At 39.0% G+C, this 14,039-nt stretch overlaps 1 protein-coding gene across 1 annotated transcript; it reads left to right on the forward strand.

Moving 5' to 3' along the window:
* The first annotated feature begins 12,033 nt into the window (after positions 1–12,033).
* Positions 12,034–13,460, forward strand: LOC122052267. The gene has a single exon (XM_042613714.1). The coding sequence runs from the start codon at positions 12,237–12,239 to the stop codon at positions 13,242–13,244; it is 1,008 nt and encodes a 335-aa protein (XP_042469648.1). The 5' UTR covers positions 12,034–12,236; the 3' UTR covers positions 13,245–13,460.
* Positions 13,461–14,039: the final 579 nt, after the last annotated feature.

Below are 14,039 nucleotides of genomic sequence, written 5' to 3' on the forward strand. Positions count from 1 at the left end.
GAATTTAGCTTAGTTTTTAGCAATTTCTTCTTGTATTCTTCTTCATTCTTGCTGCTTAGTCGAACCTATATTATCGCCAAAGCGAAAACTATTAGGGAGGCTAGGAGTACTAGTGTAGAGGGATGTATGTCCATGCTATGGGTGATTGGCCAAAAGGAAAATCATTCTTATGTCCGATATATGTTTAAGGAAGCTCACAAATTAAGCTGAACTTCTTGATCATGCACATGATATGTCGGCCCAAAGAAATTGGCACTATGTGGCCGATTAGAAGCATTGTGAGTGATGCTAGAAAATATAAGCTAACTGAGGAAACTCATGAATAAAGTATCATGCTCATAATTCGTCGCCCCAAAAGAAGGCGAGTTATATAGCAGATGAAGATGATCATGAGTTATTTAGAGAGTACCAATAGCAAGTTACAATTTAGTCTAAAGACATAATGTAATATTGCACAAGATAGCTCTATTAATGCTCATATGGTTGTATGTTTTGGTTGTTGCATTTTGTTGTTGTATAACTATAAAGATATATGCTTTGTTTACTAAATTGAGGTATATTTTTTTACTTTTGTTTATTCAGTACTCTCAATGTCTACTAATTTGAACATCCCCGTGCTTACTAGCACAAACTTTGGATAATAGAAAGAGCATATTATAGTTTTATTAGGCTGCATGGATCTGGACTATGCATTCAGGCATAATTGCCCTGCACCTTTGACTGATGATTCAACAACATATCAAAAGGTGAACTTTAACAAGTGGGAGCAATCTAATAGCATAAATCTGATGATCATGAGAATGTCAAATCTGGAATCACTTAGGGGTTTGATAACTGAGAAGGAGGATGCTAAGACCTTTCTTAAGGAATTAGTGGACCGATTCATCTCAAACGAAAAGGCTGAGACTACTACACTTCTCACAAAGTTAGTGTCTATGTGATACACAGGGAAGGGCAATATTAGGGAGTACATCATGGAGATGTCTAATTTGGTTATAAGGCTTAAGATACTAAAGTTACACATGTCTGAAAGTGTTATTGTGAACCTTATCTTAATCTCCCTGCCTACACAATTCACTCCTTTTAAAATTAGCTATAATACTCAAAAGGAGAAATGGACACTAAATGAGCTCATAGCTCAGTGTGTACAGGAAGAAGAGAGATTAAGAGGTGACACATCTTAAAGTATTCACTATGCATCCTCATCTCAGTACTCGAATAAGAAAAAAAAGAAGGGTAATGGTAAGAGTAAGGGTAAACAACTTGTAGTGACTAGGGCTTCAGGACATAAGGTGTAAAAGTAACAGGATCCGGACCTAACTTGTTTCTTTTTCAAAAACAAAGGTCATCTAAAGAAGGATTGCCCTAAATACACCAACTAGCGTGCAAGAAAAGATATACTTCTAAACTTTGTTAATTCAGAAGTCAACCTATCTACTGTACCTAATAACATTTGGTGGATAGATACTGGTGCAACTACTCACATAATTGTAACTATGCAAGATTGTCTCACTAGCCAAATGTCAATTGATACCAAAAGATTCATCTATACGGGAACGGGCAAGAAGGTAAAAATAAAGGCAATAGACGTCTTTAAAGTTGGTTTGGGAATAATGTATTTTTAAATTTGGAAAATACATTTGTAGTATTATCTTTTAAACAGAACTTAATTTCTATTTCATGTTTGGACAAATTTGAATACACTTGTTCATTTGGAAATAGAAAGTTTAGTATTTTTTGAAATTCTATCTTGTGTGGTACCAGTTCCTTGATTGATAAACTATATAGATTGGACATTGAAACTCATACGGATAATCTTGTGATGTATAGTATAAGTGTGAAGCGTGGTGTGACAAATGAGAATTGATCGGTATTATGATATAGACATTTAGGACATATTTCTAAACAACGCCTATAAAGGTTAATGTCATTAAGAATTCTCAATTTCCTTAATATGTCAGATTTAGAATCTGCATTAAGTGTATCAAGGAGAAAATAACTAACAAAAGTATTAAGAATTCAAGGAGGAGTAATAGAGACTTAGAACATATACATACGGATATATGTGGATCATTCCCTAAGGTTTCTTAGAATGGTCAATCATACTTTATAAGTTTTATAGATGATTATCCTGATACGGATACCTGTACCTTATTCATAAGAAGTCGTAATTCTCAAATATGTTCAAAACCTTTAAAGTTGAAGTTGAAAATTAACTTGGTAAGAAGATTAAGGTCATAAGATCAAACCGTGACGATGAATATTAGGTAGATCTAACGGATCAGGTGAACAACATCCTGGGCTATTTGTGGATTATCTTGATGAGTGCGATATCATAGTGCAATACACCATGCTTGGGACACCTCAGCAGAATGGTGTAGTAGAGTGACAAAACTGAACCCTCAAGGATATGGTGAGAAGTATGATTACATTTTCTTTTCTATCGTAGTCCCTATGAGGTGAAATACTCAAGACTGTAGTTTACTTCTCCAACAGAGTTCCTAATAAGGTAATAACAAAAACCCCATACGAGTTGTGAATATATGTAAAGCGCCTAGTCTTAGGCATCTACATGTCTGAGTCCAGTTGAAGCTAGACCCTATAAGTCTAACAAAAAGAAATTAGACTCAAGAACCGTTAGTTGTTATTTTATAGGATACTCTGAAAACACAAGAGGTTTCTGTTGGATCGTAGACGTTCGATAGAGGGGGGTGAATATCGAAAAATGTTCGAACAGTAGTAAGCGCAGTGGAAAAGTAAAACAATGCTAACACAATTCACTTTACTTGATTCGGAGCCTGTGTCGACTCTTACTCCAAGGCCCGCGGTCGTTGACCACTTTCGGTGGGCAATCACTATCAATTCGAATATTACAAAGTTTAAGTACAAGAATTAATAGAGAAAAAAATACTGACAATAAAATGAAAAACAAAGCCAGCACTGAGTAGGAAAGCTTTTCGTGGCGTCGCGAGAGCACAGAGAAGTAGATCTTGGATTCTGAGTTGTTGACTTGTTGTAGACACTCCACCCCTGCCCCTTCTTTTATATGAAGCTCGGGGCGCCCCGGATCCCTTCCGAGCGCCCTGGTGGGACGTGGCAGGTCCAACCAGTGAGCTCCACGTGGCGACGACGCGATGGGATGAAACTTGCCTCTCGGGCACCCGGATCCCTTCCGGGCGCCCGAACCTTCGGGCGTCTGGATCCCCTCCGGGCGCTCGGACCACCTTTCTCCAGAAAACTTCTTCTCCTGCAAGACAAGGTTACTCCGAGGTAAATATATAATTTATAACCTACAAAACATAGTGTTAGTTCAGTTTATAGTTTTACAAAAATAGTATGACTTAGATTTCGTCTTTCTGAGACCGGAATCTAGTCACGATCTCGACTTAGATATCCGAAATGGATCTAAGCCGGATCGACGCCTACTGTTCCCTTCCCGGGAACGCGTCCTCACAGTACTCCCTTCCAGTGACTTACCTTTACTCACCTGCCAGACGTTCAGTCAGCCCTTCGACCCGTCTGGACTTCTCGCCAAGTATCCGGTCAGCCCGTCGACCCGCTTGGACTTCTCGCCAGATATCCGGTCAGCCCGTTGACCTAGCTGGACTTCTCGCCAAGCGTCTGGTCAACCCGTCGACCCGCTTGAACTTCGTGCCAGACATCCGGTCAGCCCGTCGACTTGTCTGGACTTCGTCTGCACACTCGGTCAGAGTGTTAGATCACGACAAACCTAACTTAACCTGATTTTTCATTCATCAAAACCTGAGTTAGACCGTTAGTGCTAACCGCACCAATAGTTTCTAGTTCTATAACCCCTTGAGTAGATCATTTTTCGAGACAGGTAATGCTAAATTTATTGAGGATAGTGGGAGTTATAAAGTTAGAGAAATATCATTTGAGAAGAACATTAGTGATCCAAATATGATAACTATTGATGCAACTGATAGTGAAATGGTTATTGTTCCATATATTGTTGAAGCTGCATAATCGGAAGGGGGCCATGATATTCTCATGCCACTTCCAATTCATTTGGAAGGTGCGTCATCTCAAATAGAGGTATTCTCTCCTATGGTTGAGAATGACTCTCAACCACCTCAAGATCAAGTGTCACTAAAGAGATCCATTAAAGATAGGAGATCCACGATATCTCATGATTATGTATATCTCCAAGAACATGAATTTGACATTGGGTTGGAAGATGATCTCACATCATTTTAAGAAGTCAAACAAGACTCTCATTTGGAAAAATGGATCAATGCCATGAAAGAAGAGATGAAGTCTATGGTGGATAATGACATTTGGGAACTCGTAGAGTTGCCTGAGAGTGTGAAATCCATTGGTTATAAATGGATATTTAAAATCAAACGGGATTCACATGGCAACGTTGAAAAGTATAAGGCACGCCTAGTCGCCAAGGGATTAACTCAAAAGGAGGATATCGATTTCAAGGAAACATTTTTGTCAGTTTCGACGAAAGACTCCCTTAGGGTAGTCATGACAATTGTAGCTCATTATGACCTAGAGCTACACCAAATGAACATTAAGACTATATTTCTCCATGGAAATATTGAAGAAACTACATACATGGTGCAATCGGAGAACTTTGAGTCAGATGACTCAAATCACCTAGTATGTAAACTAAAGAAGTCCATTTATGGTTTAAAGTAGACATCTCGTCAATTATACGCTGAAAGTTTAATCAAGTGGTTTCTGTTGGAATCCCAGGTTATTTTGGTGTGATCAACAAGTTAAGTTAGGTCCTGTGGTGTTTTAACCTTGTGTCTAAGTGTGCAGGAACTTAGGAGCATAGGAAGTCCAGCGGAAGACACGGCTAGTGAGAAGGACGGCATGGGAGAGTGCTGAAGGACGAGGCATTGCGGAAGAATACATCGGCGGATGAGAAGGAAGCGTGCAGTGTTTTCGAGGAACGAGAAGCCAGAACGGAAGATTGCTTGGGGAGCAAGAGACGCAGCTAGCAAGAAGGTCGACATAGGGTGCGACCTAGGGACGAAGAGCTGCAAATGAGTACGCTGGCGGACGAGAAAGAAGCACGCGACGTTTCCGAGGGATGAGAAGTCGGAGCGGAAGACTGCTCGAAAAGGCCGGAAGTTGGGTTCGGGTGAGCCCTATTCTGGATGGCCGAGATCACCCAAGCAAGCGAAACCGGAGCAGAAGACCGGATCGAGGCGAGTTGAACCGGAGCAGAGGGCCCTGACCAAAAAAGTCAACTTTGTTGACTTTCCTGGTTCGGGCGCCCAGAACCATTTCGGGTGCCCGGAACTGGATGATTATCTAGATCGCGGTCAACATGATCTACGTAAGAATGGATAAGGTTTTATCCCCTCTCAGGCGCCTGGAACCCTTCCAGGCGTCCCGACCAAGACTATAAATATAGCCTTGGTCCAAGAAGCTGAACAAGACAAGCAATTAGCATTTCTAACACTTGTGCGCTTTATTTGTAGTTTAGCTTCTTTATTTTCTGTGCTTAAATGCTATAAAAGGTTTCTGCGCCTGAAGGAGATATTCTAGTGCGCGATTCATTCCTTGGATTAACAATCTCCCCGATTGTAAGCCAGTAAACAACTTGTGCCTCTTTCTTTTGTTACTTTTTGTTTATTTTCTATATGCAAGTGTTAGTTTAAGAAGTCTGAGAAGGGTTTATGTTTTTGTTTTTATAGGGCTATTCAACCCCCCTTCTAGCCGACCGACGTGATCCAACAAGTGGTATCAGAGCAAGGACGCCTCAGAAGGACTAATCGCCGACTGAAGCAACGAGATGGTCGGAGCTAACATCTATCCACCAACGTTCGAGGGGGAGTTCACTTTTTGGAAGCGACGAATGCAGGTTTATTTTAAAACTGATTTTAGTATGTTACTAACAATAAAATATGGTTTTGAAATGCCCAAAAGCAAAGAAGGAGAAGAACTTGAGGAGCATCAATGGATTGATGAGCAACGTAACGAGGTTTTGGCAAATGGTAAGGCCGAGTCCAGTCTTTTAAGCGTACTACCTACCAAGGATCTCGACAGAGTCGAAAAATACAAAAGCACAAAAGAACTTTGAGAAAAGTTCTTGAAGCTATACGAAGAACCAGTTGAGGTCAAAGTCGACTCCTCGATGGACACTGAGCCGTTGTCAGAAGAATATGAAATCGAGAAAATTACCGGAACATCTCTCACCGCCGAGCATCTACCAGAAGACACAATCAGCTCTTCCTCAATGAGCATCGAGAGCATCGATGAAGGGGGAGCAACGTCACAAGAAAACAACTCAACAGGGGGAGAGTTAACAGCCGAAAGATAAGTCAAGTATGATCTCCACCTCTTGACCAATTGATTAATTCAATCAAAACCTTATCGAAAGATTTTTTGAATTAGAAAATATATTGTCAAAAGATTTTTGCAAATCATAAATTATTTTGTCGAAAGATTTTTGTAAATTAGAAATTATTTTGCCGAAAGGATTTTGCGAATTAAAACCCAAAAAATTATTAAAGAATGGTGGGTTAAAGGAAACTCATGCAACAGCTTGTCGATTAAAGAATTTCCACAAACTAACAATAGAAAATAACATGATAAAGGAAAGAATACAACTTTCTGCATGCTTAATATTTTCTGCTTCAAATTTTAAAAATTGTGACTTGAGAAATTATGATAGACTAAAATGAAAATTTAGATACCATAATGATATTAAAGAAATGACAATAACTTAAGAACGAATTTTATTTAAATAAAAAATAATAAGTCAGTATTATTCTTTTTTCAATTTGTTAAACCATGAAAATTTCGTTTCAGTTATCCGTGCCTACCAAAGTTTTTTTTTTAACTAAAATGCAATTTGTGTTAAATCTTGAAAATACATGCTCTATTTTTTTCAAGATCTCAAAATTAATTTAGAAAGCTATTAATTTTTTTTTCAAAATAATGCTCTAATTGGTTTGTATTTTTCAAAGTATTTTAAATGAATATATTTTGTTTTACCCTTAGATTTTTTCTTGGAACCCCATTTTTTTATGTGATCAAAGGGGGAGAAGGAAAAGTATAAGTCTAAGGGGAGGCAAACCAAAATTTTTTTATCTTTTTTTGCACTTTAATGCAAAATTTTATTACTCTTAATTTATGTCTATTTACCCTGGCTTAACTTGGATAACTCGCATAAAAAATGGGGAGATTGTTGGAACCCCAGGTTGTTTTGGTGTGATCAACAAGTTAAGTTAGGTCTTGTGATGTTTTAACCCTGTGTCTAAGTATGCAGGAACTTATGAGCACAGGAAGTCGAGCAGAAGACGCGGCTAGCGAGAAGGATGACACGGGAGAGTGCATCTGAGGGACGAGATGTTGCGGAAGAGTGCACCGGCGGGCGAGAAGGAAGTGTGCAGTGTTTCCGAGGGACGAGAAGCCGGAGCGGAAGATTGCTCGGGGAGCAAGAGACGCAACTAGCGAGAAAGTCGGAACGGGGTGCGACCGAGGGACGAAGAGCTACAGATGAGTACACTGCGGACGAGAAGGAAGTACTCGGCATTTCTGAGGGACGAGAAGCCGGAACAAAAGGCTGCTCAAGAAGGCCGGAAGTTGGATTTGGGTGAGCCCTATTTCAGATGGCCGAGATAACCCAAGCAAGCGAAGCTAGAGCGGAAGACCCGGACCGAGGTGAGCTGAACTAGAGCAGAGGGCCTGGACCAGTCCGGGGCGCCCGGAACCCTTCTGGGCGCTCGGACCTGGATGATTATCCAGATCACGGTTAGCACAATCTACGCGAGAAGGGATAAAGTTTTATCCCCTCCTAGGCGCCTGGAACCCTTCCAGGCGCCCCGACCAAGGTTATAAATATAGCCTTGGTCCAAGAAGCTGAACAAGACAAGCAATTAGCATTTCCAACATTTGCGCACTTTATTTGTAGTTTAGCTTCTTTATTTTCTATGCTTAAATGTTGTAAGGGTCTTCTCCGCCTGAAGGAGATATTCTAGTGCGCGATTCATTCCTTGGATTAACAATCTCCCCGTTTGTAACCAAGTAAACAACTTGTGCCTCTTTCTTTTGTTACTTTTTGTTTATTTTCTATATGCAAGTGTTAGTTTAAGAAGTCCGAGAAGGGTTTGTGTTTTTGTTTTTATAGGGCTATTCAACCCCCTTTCTAGCCAATCTACGCAATCCAACAGTTTCTTCATATGATTTTAAGGAGAATCCAGTTGATCAATGTTTGTATATCAAATTCAGTAGGAGTAAGTTTATTATACCTGTTCTTTACATGGATGATATATTGCTTGCAAGTAATGATATGAGTTTGCTGCTAGAAACCAAGTCATTTTTATCCGATGAATTTGAAATGAAGGATCTTGGTGAAGTATCTTTTATCTTAGACATATAGATTATTTGTGATCGTTCAAGGTACACACTTGGACTATCACAAAAGACTTATATAAAAAGGTGCTCATTCGGTATGACATGCGGAATTGTACTCCTAACGACACTCCGGTGGCAAAGGGAGATAAACTTAGCTTGCAACAATGTCCACATCATGAACTTGAGATCAAGGAAATGCAATAATTCCCCTATGTATCAGTAGTAGGGAATTTGATGTATGCTTAGGTATGTATGTGTCAGGATCTCATGTGCATTGTGGAGATGTTGGGCAGATATTTGAGTAACCCTGGACTAGCTTATTGGAAAGTCGTAAAGAGAGTTATGCGATATTTGCAAAGAACGAATGATTACATGCTCACATATCGGAGATCGAGTCATCTGGAGATCATTGGATATTTAGACTCCGATTTTACTAGATGCTTAGATAGCAAGAGGTCCACCTCAGGTTATGTCTTCATGTTAGCGGAAGGGGCTATATTATGGAAATGCGTCAAACAGACGCTAATAGCCACTTTCACTATGGAGGCAAAGTTTATAATCTGCTATGAAGCTTTCAATCATAGGATATGGATGTGGAACCTTGTCATAGGACTACAGATCATTGGAGGCATTGACAAACAATTGAGGATCAACTGTGATAATAAAGCTATAGAATTGTATTTCAAGAACAACTGCAGTTCGTCGAAGTCTAACACATCAACATAACGTTTTTAGTGGTTAAAGAAAAAGTTCAGAATGATCAAATAATGATAGAGCATATAAGAGCAGATTCCATGTTAGCAGATCCACTCACCAAGACTTTACACACATGATGTTTCATTAGCATGTGCTGAATATAGGGTTTCTTCCTTTTGATGAAGTACCAATTGTGTAAGAATCTGTATTTTGTGTGATGCTTTATGTTCATGAACACATTTTTTGACTCATTGTATATACTATAATTTTTCCTACATGTGTGTATGATTTTGACTTTCTTTGACATATGGATGTTATATTTACTATTGCGATTTTGCATTTGGTTATTGTAAATATGATGTGGACTCCATTTGAAGTCATAAAGTCAAATCATGATTTACCATTGCAGTTTGACATAAGATTTTAGTAAATATGATTTGGATCTGTTTGGGTAATAAAGAGGATTTATTGAGAATGACCACTTATAGATCACATTTCATGTCATTCTTGTACTACACATCCACATTTGATCTATATCGTTAATGATATTAATATTGTGATTACTGTTGGATCTTGTTATAGTTATAATAGTTATGACTTCTTTAGTCATGTATTAATTGATTTAATGCATGAGATTATTTAAAATGGTATTTAACTCATAAAGTTTGGCATGTTAAGCTCAACTTAGGGGTTGCGGGTGTATAAGGAATCAAGTATAGCCCAAGTGGGAGGATTGTAGGATTAAATCCACATGGGTGAACTAGATCCAATTGAGTTCACATGGGTGGACTTAATCTCCATAAGGTTGGGCTTGCACTTGATTAATACACATAACTAATTGTCATTAAATAACTAAATTCAATTAAGTGATTTAATGTTTCAAGTATATAAAGAGAGTTTGAATTAAATGGATATGAATTTAATGTGTAGATCCTATAATCCGGTTTATTAACATTGATGAATTGTTGATGAGACATAGACTTTTATAGTGGATAGTCCCCATAGGTTGGGCCAAGTATAAAAAGGAAGAGATAAGGTTCATTAGAGCATGTCAAACCTAGCTCTCCTCTTCTATCTTCTTCTTCCCCATTGAGAAGGAATGTATTGTTCGCCGATTCAATCATGTGAAAGACCTCCGCTGTGTTCGCGGGATACTCCGGTGACAAGTAAGAGACTATAATAATATTAAGATAGAATCAGGTTAGTCATTTACAAGCTATTGTCTCATTTTTCTATTATACTTTAGATATTGATAGAAGTTAAGATCCTGTTATATACATCCTGTAGTTTATATATAGTTTATATATGATTTATTGTAATTCTTACATCCATCAGCAACCTCGCTTCCATCCTTTTGGCCAAAACTAAACCTTCAGTGATGGCTCTTAGTTGAGTGTCCATTTAAGTAGGCAACAAGGCATTCCACTTCATTTGCAAAATCACTTCGATACTGACCAAACCCGGACTCAACTGAGGTGTCAACCTCTAGCTACCCTTCTCCTTCTCGACTGTATTGTCCATCTTAAAATCTTGCTCCATCGTAAAATACTTATTTCTGTCCACAATAAGATGACGATATACTTTTGCACAACTATAAGGTTAGAAAGTTGGAATTCGTCGTGGAAACTCAAAATTTAATACTACGCGTTTTGTTTAATATGTTGACTCGATAAGATCCGAATCCGATATGGAAATCTCTTGACGTTGGTAAGTTGGTTACGTCGACTCGGTCCGGTCGCCACGAAATTAAGACCGTCTGAAACTTCAACGAAGGCGGCAAGGGAACAGATTGTGACTCTCTGTCGAGTTCTAGAAGCTAACAAATGGGATTATGGGAACATATAATTTAGATAAATCCAACAAAAATATACTGTGCGACATGAACAGTATGCGATTGTACCCATCGCGCAGTATATCATATTTTTTTTTTGTTTTTTTATTTTGATTAAAAAAATAATTAAAATATATTAATTTTGATTAAAAAAATAAATTAAATATATTTTTTAAGATTTTATTAGTAGGGTTCAGACATCCTAATTGGATATAATTTTTCAGTTAATTTTTTTTTAAAGATTTTATCTCTAGGGTTTAGATTTTCCAATTGAATTATAATATTTAGTTAAAAAAATATAAAAATGAAATAAATTTAAATATTTATGGAGTATTGTAATATGTTAAGGGGTATCTTAACGTAACTACTTATATAAAATAATATTATTTTTTTAATGTCTGTGTTTTGTTATTTTTTTTATAATTAATTTTTGAATTAAAAAAATAATTAAAATATTTTTTTAAAAATTTTATTTCTAGGGTTTAGGTTTTGGGTTATAGTATCAAAGTTTTTTTTTTTTTTAAGATTTTACCTCAAGGGTTCAGGCTTTGGGTTATAGTATCAAAGCTATTTAGGATTCAAGCTTTGGGTTATAATATCAAAGCTATTATTTTTAGATTTTACCTCTAAGGTTCAGATTTTGGGTTATAGTATTAAAGTTATTTTTTTTTTAGATTTTTACCTCTAGGGTTCATGCTTTGGGTTATAGTATCAAAGTTATTTATTTTTTTTAGATTTTACTTTTAGGGTTTAGGTTTCCCAATTAGATTATAGTATTTAGTTTAAAAAAAATTAAAAATAAAATAAATTTAAGTATTTATTGAGTATTGTAATATGTTGTGGGGATATATTAATATATTAGAGATTTATATAAGAAAATATTTATTTTTTAATTAATTTTTTTAATTTAAAATATTAAAAAAATCAAAAAAAAAATCCAATTGATATCGTGCGCGCGCACAGTAGCGCACGATATCAATTCTCTCTATCTATATATATCTATATATATATATATATATATAATTGGTAGTATTTATTCACGCGTATCTATTGATCATCGATATATTTTTTTAAGTGTTTGTCTTTAAAAATAATTTTATCATTATTTCAGGAGCACACGTAAAAAGATTAGGGAAAATTCAAGCAGACTCGGATCTGTATCAAAGTCTTTGTCTACGGTCTACCTCATATTTATTGAATCCATTTCTTCTAAATTAAATCCCCCAATTGGCCGGCCTCTTCTTCTCGTTCCTATCGAAATTCATCTCCCAATTCCCGGTTGATCTCGATCTCTTCCCAATTCGCCATCTGCAATCTCCCTCCACCCTAATCGATCAATTCATCGGTAGGAGCGGCGGCGGCGGCTATGGATTGCGAGCCGGAGGAGCTCCAGTTCCTGGGCATGTTTGGCATATATCAGGAGGCTGCCAAGATCCTAGCCGGCTGGCGCCGGCTATTCGGCCAGATCGCCGGCGCACTCGTCCTGCCCCTCTCCTTTCTCTTCTTCGCGCACATCGCCATCTCCCACCACCTTTTTACCACCATCGACCGCGACGAGATCGACCTCGACGTCTCCCCCCCGGGCTCCGCCTCCGAGTCCTACGCCCTCAACCGCCTCGCCTCCGATTGGTCTTCCTTCCTCCTCTTCAAGGGCTTCTACCTCCTCGCCCTCCTTGTCCTCGCCCTCCTATCCACCGCCGCCGTCGTCTACTCCGTCGCCTCCATCTACACCGCGCGCCGCGACCTCACCTTCCGAAAGGTCCTCGCCGTCGTGCCCCGCGTCTGGCGCCGCCTCATGTCCACCTTCCTGTGGGCGTTCCTCATCCTCTTCGCGCTCCACTCCCTCGCCGTCGCGGTGTTCATCGCCATCATTCTCGGCAGCGGCGACGAATCCATCGCCGGCCCTCTCCTCGTCATATTCGTCCTGATCCCCCTCTACGTCGTCGCCCTCGTCTACATCAGCGTCGTCTGGCACCTGGCCAGCGTGCTATCCGTACTGGAAGATGCCCGCGGGCTGGAGGCGATGCGCCGGAGCCGGCTGCTTATCAAGGGCAAGCTCCTCCTGGCCTGTATCATCTTCGTGAAGCTAAACCTCTGCTTTGGGCTCGTGGAGTGGGGCTTCCGGTTGCTATTGGCGAAGTGGAGCAGCAACGGCGCAGGGCTCAGCCTACTGCTCTCCCTCGTCCTGCTGTTGCTTCTGGGCCTGGTAATCCTCTTCGCCCTCGCGGTGCAGACGGTGGTCTACTTCGTGTGCAAGTCGTACCACCACGAGAGCATCGACAAGACGAGCTTGGCGGATCATTTGGAGGCGTACATGGGGGAGTATGTGCCGTTGAAGTCGCAGGATGTGCAGATGGAGCAGCTCCATGTTTGATTCCTGCGAACAAAGATTGGATGCCTGATAAATTGAGTGATATTTCTCCCTGTTATTACTGAATTTATGATACAAAATTCACAGTTTGCTGGTTGAAAACTTGCCGATTTGAACATCCACAATTGATTGCTTCAATGGATGCCTTGCGTTCTAAACTAGATTGATTTCATTGTGGTGTCGTTCCAGGAATGCAAATAGATATATATTTGCTCGCAATGTTTACCTCACTAATTTGGCATTTTCAGAGTTGTTAAAAGCCTGTAATAGCAGGCAAATCCAGTTGGTAACTCAAAGTTAAAACCTTGACTTTGTTACGAGATACCATATCATTTCTTTCCAGTTGGATAAAACTCACTAGTAGTGCGTTTTAAAATGAATTGAAAAGATAATTCATATTTCACCATAGTAAGATTAATATGTTAAACCTTGAGTCTTATTCTCTTTGTAGAAGATTTTAGTTATCAGGTCAATGGGATAGATGATTTCTTGTGCAATTCAATTTCAACATTTGGATATGAATTTATGATGATGTCATTTGTAATATTGTGGATAGTCAAACCACATGTAAACAAACGAAGCTGACATACACTTCTCCTCGGAAGTCGAGCTGAGAAACACTCGAAGAGAGAGTTAGATTGGTTGGGAGACACTTCTCCTCGGAAGTAGAGCTGAGAAACATTTGAAGAGAGAGTTAGATTGGTTGGGAGACGAATCCGAGGGCTACTTCGTGTTATGTGAGAAAAAGATGAAGGAGTAAATCTGATGTAGGCTTTTAGAATTGGGGGTCATCTTCAC

Source organism: Zingiber officinale, chromosome 1B, assembly GCF_018446385.1.
Source record: "Zingiber officinale cultivar Zhangliang chromosome 1B, Zo_v1.1, whole genome shotgun sequence".
In the NCBI taxonomy this organism is placed as follows: domain Eukaryota; kingdom Viridiplantae; phylum Streptophyta; class Magnoliopsida; order Zingiberales; family Zingiberaceae; genus Zingiber; species Zingiber officinale.

Coding starts and splice junctions, on each gene's coding strand:
- LOC122052267 (XM_042613714.1), top strand. CDS start 12,237: ATGGATTGCGAGCCGGAGGAGCTCCAGTTCCTGGGCATGTTTGGCATA.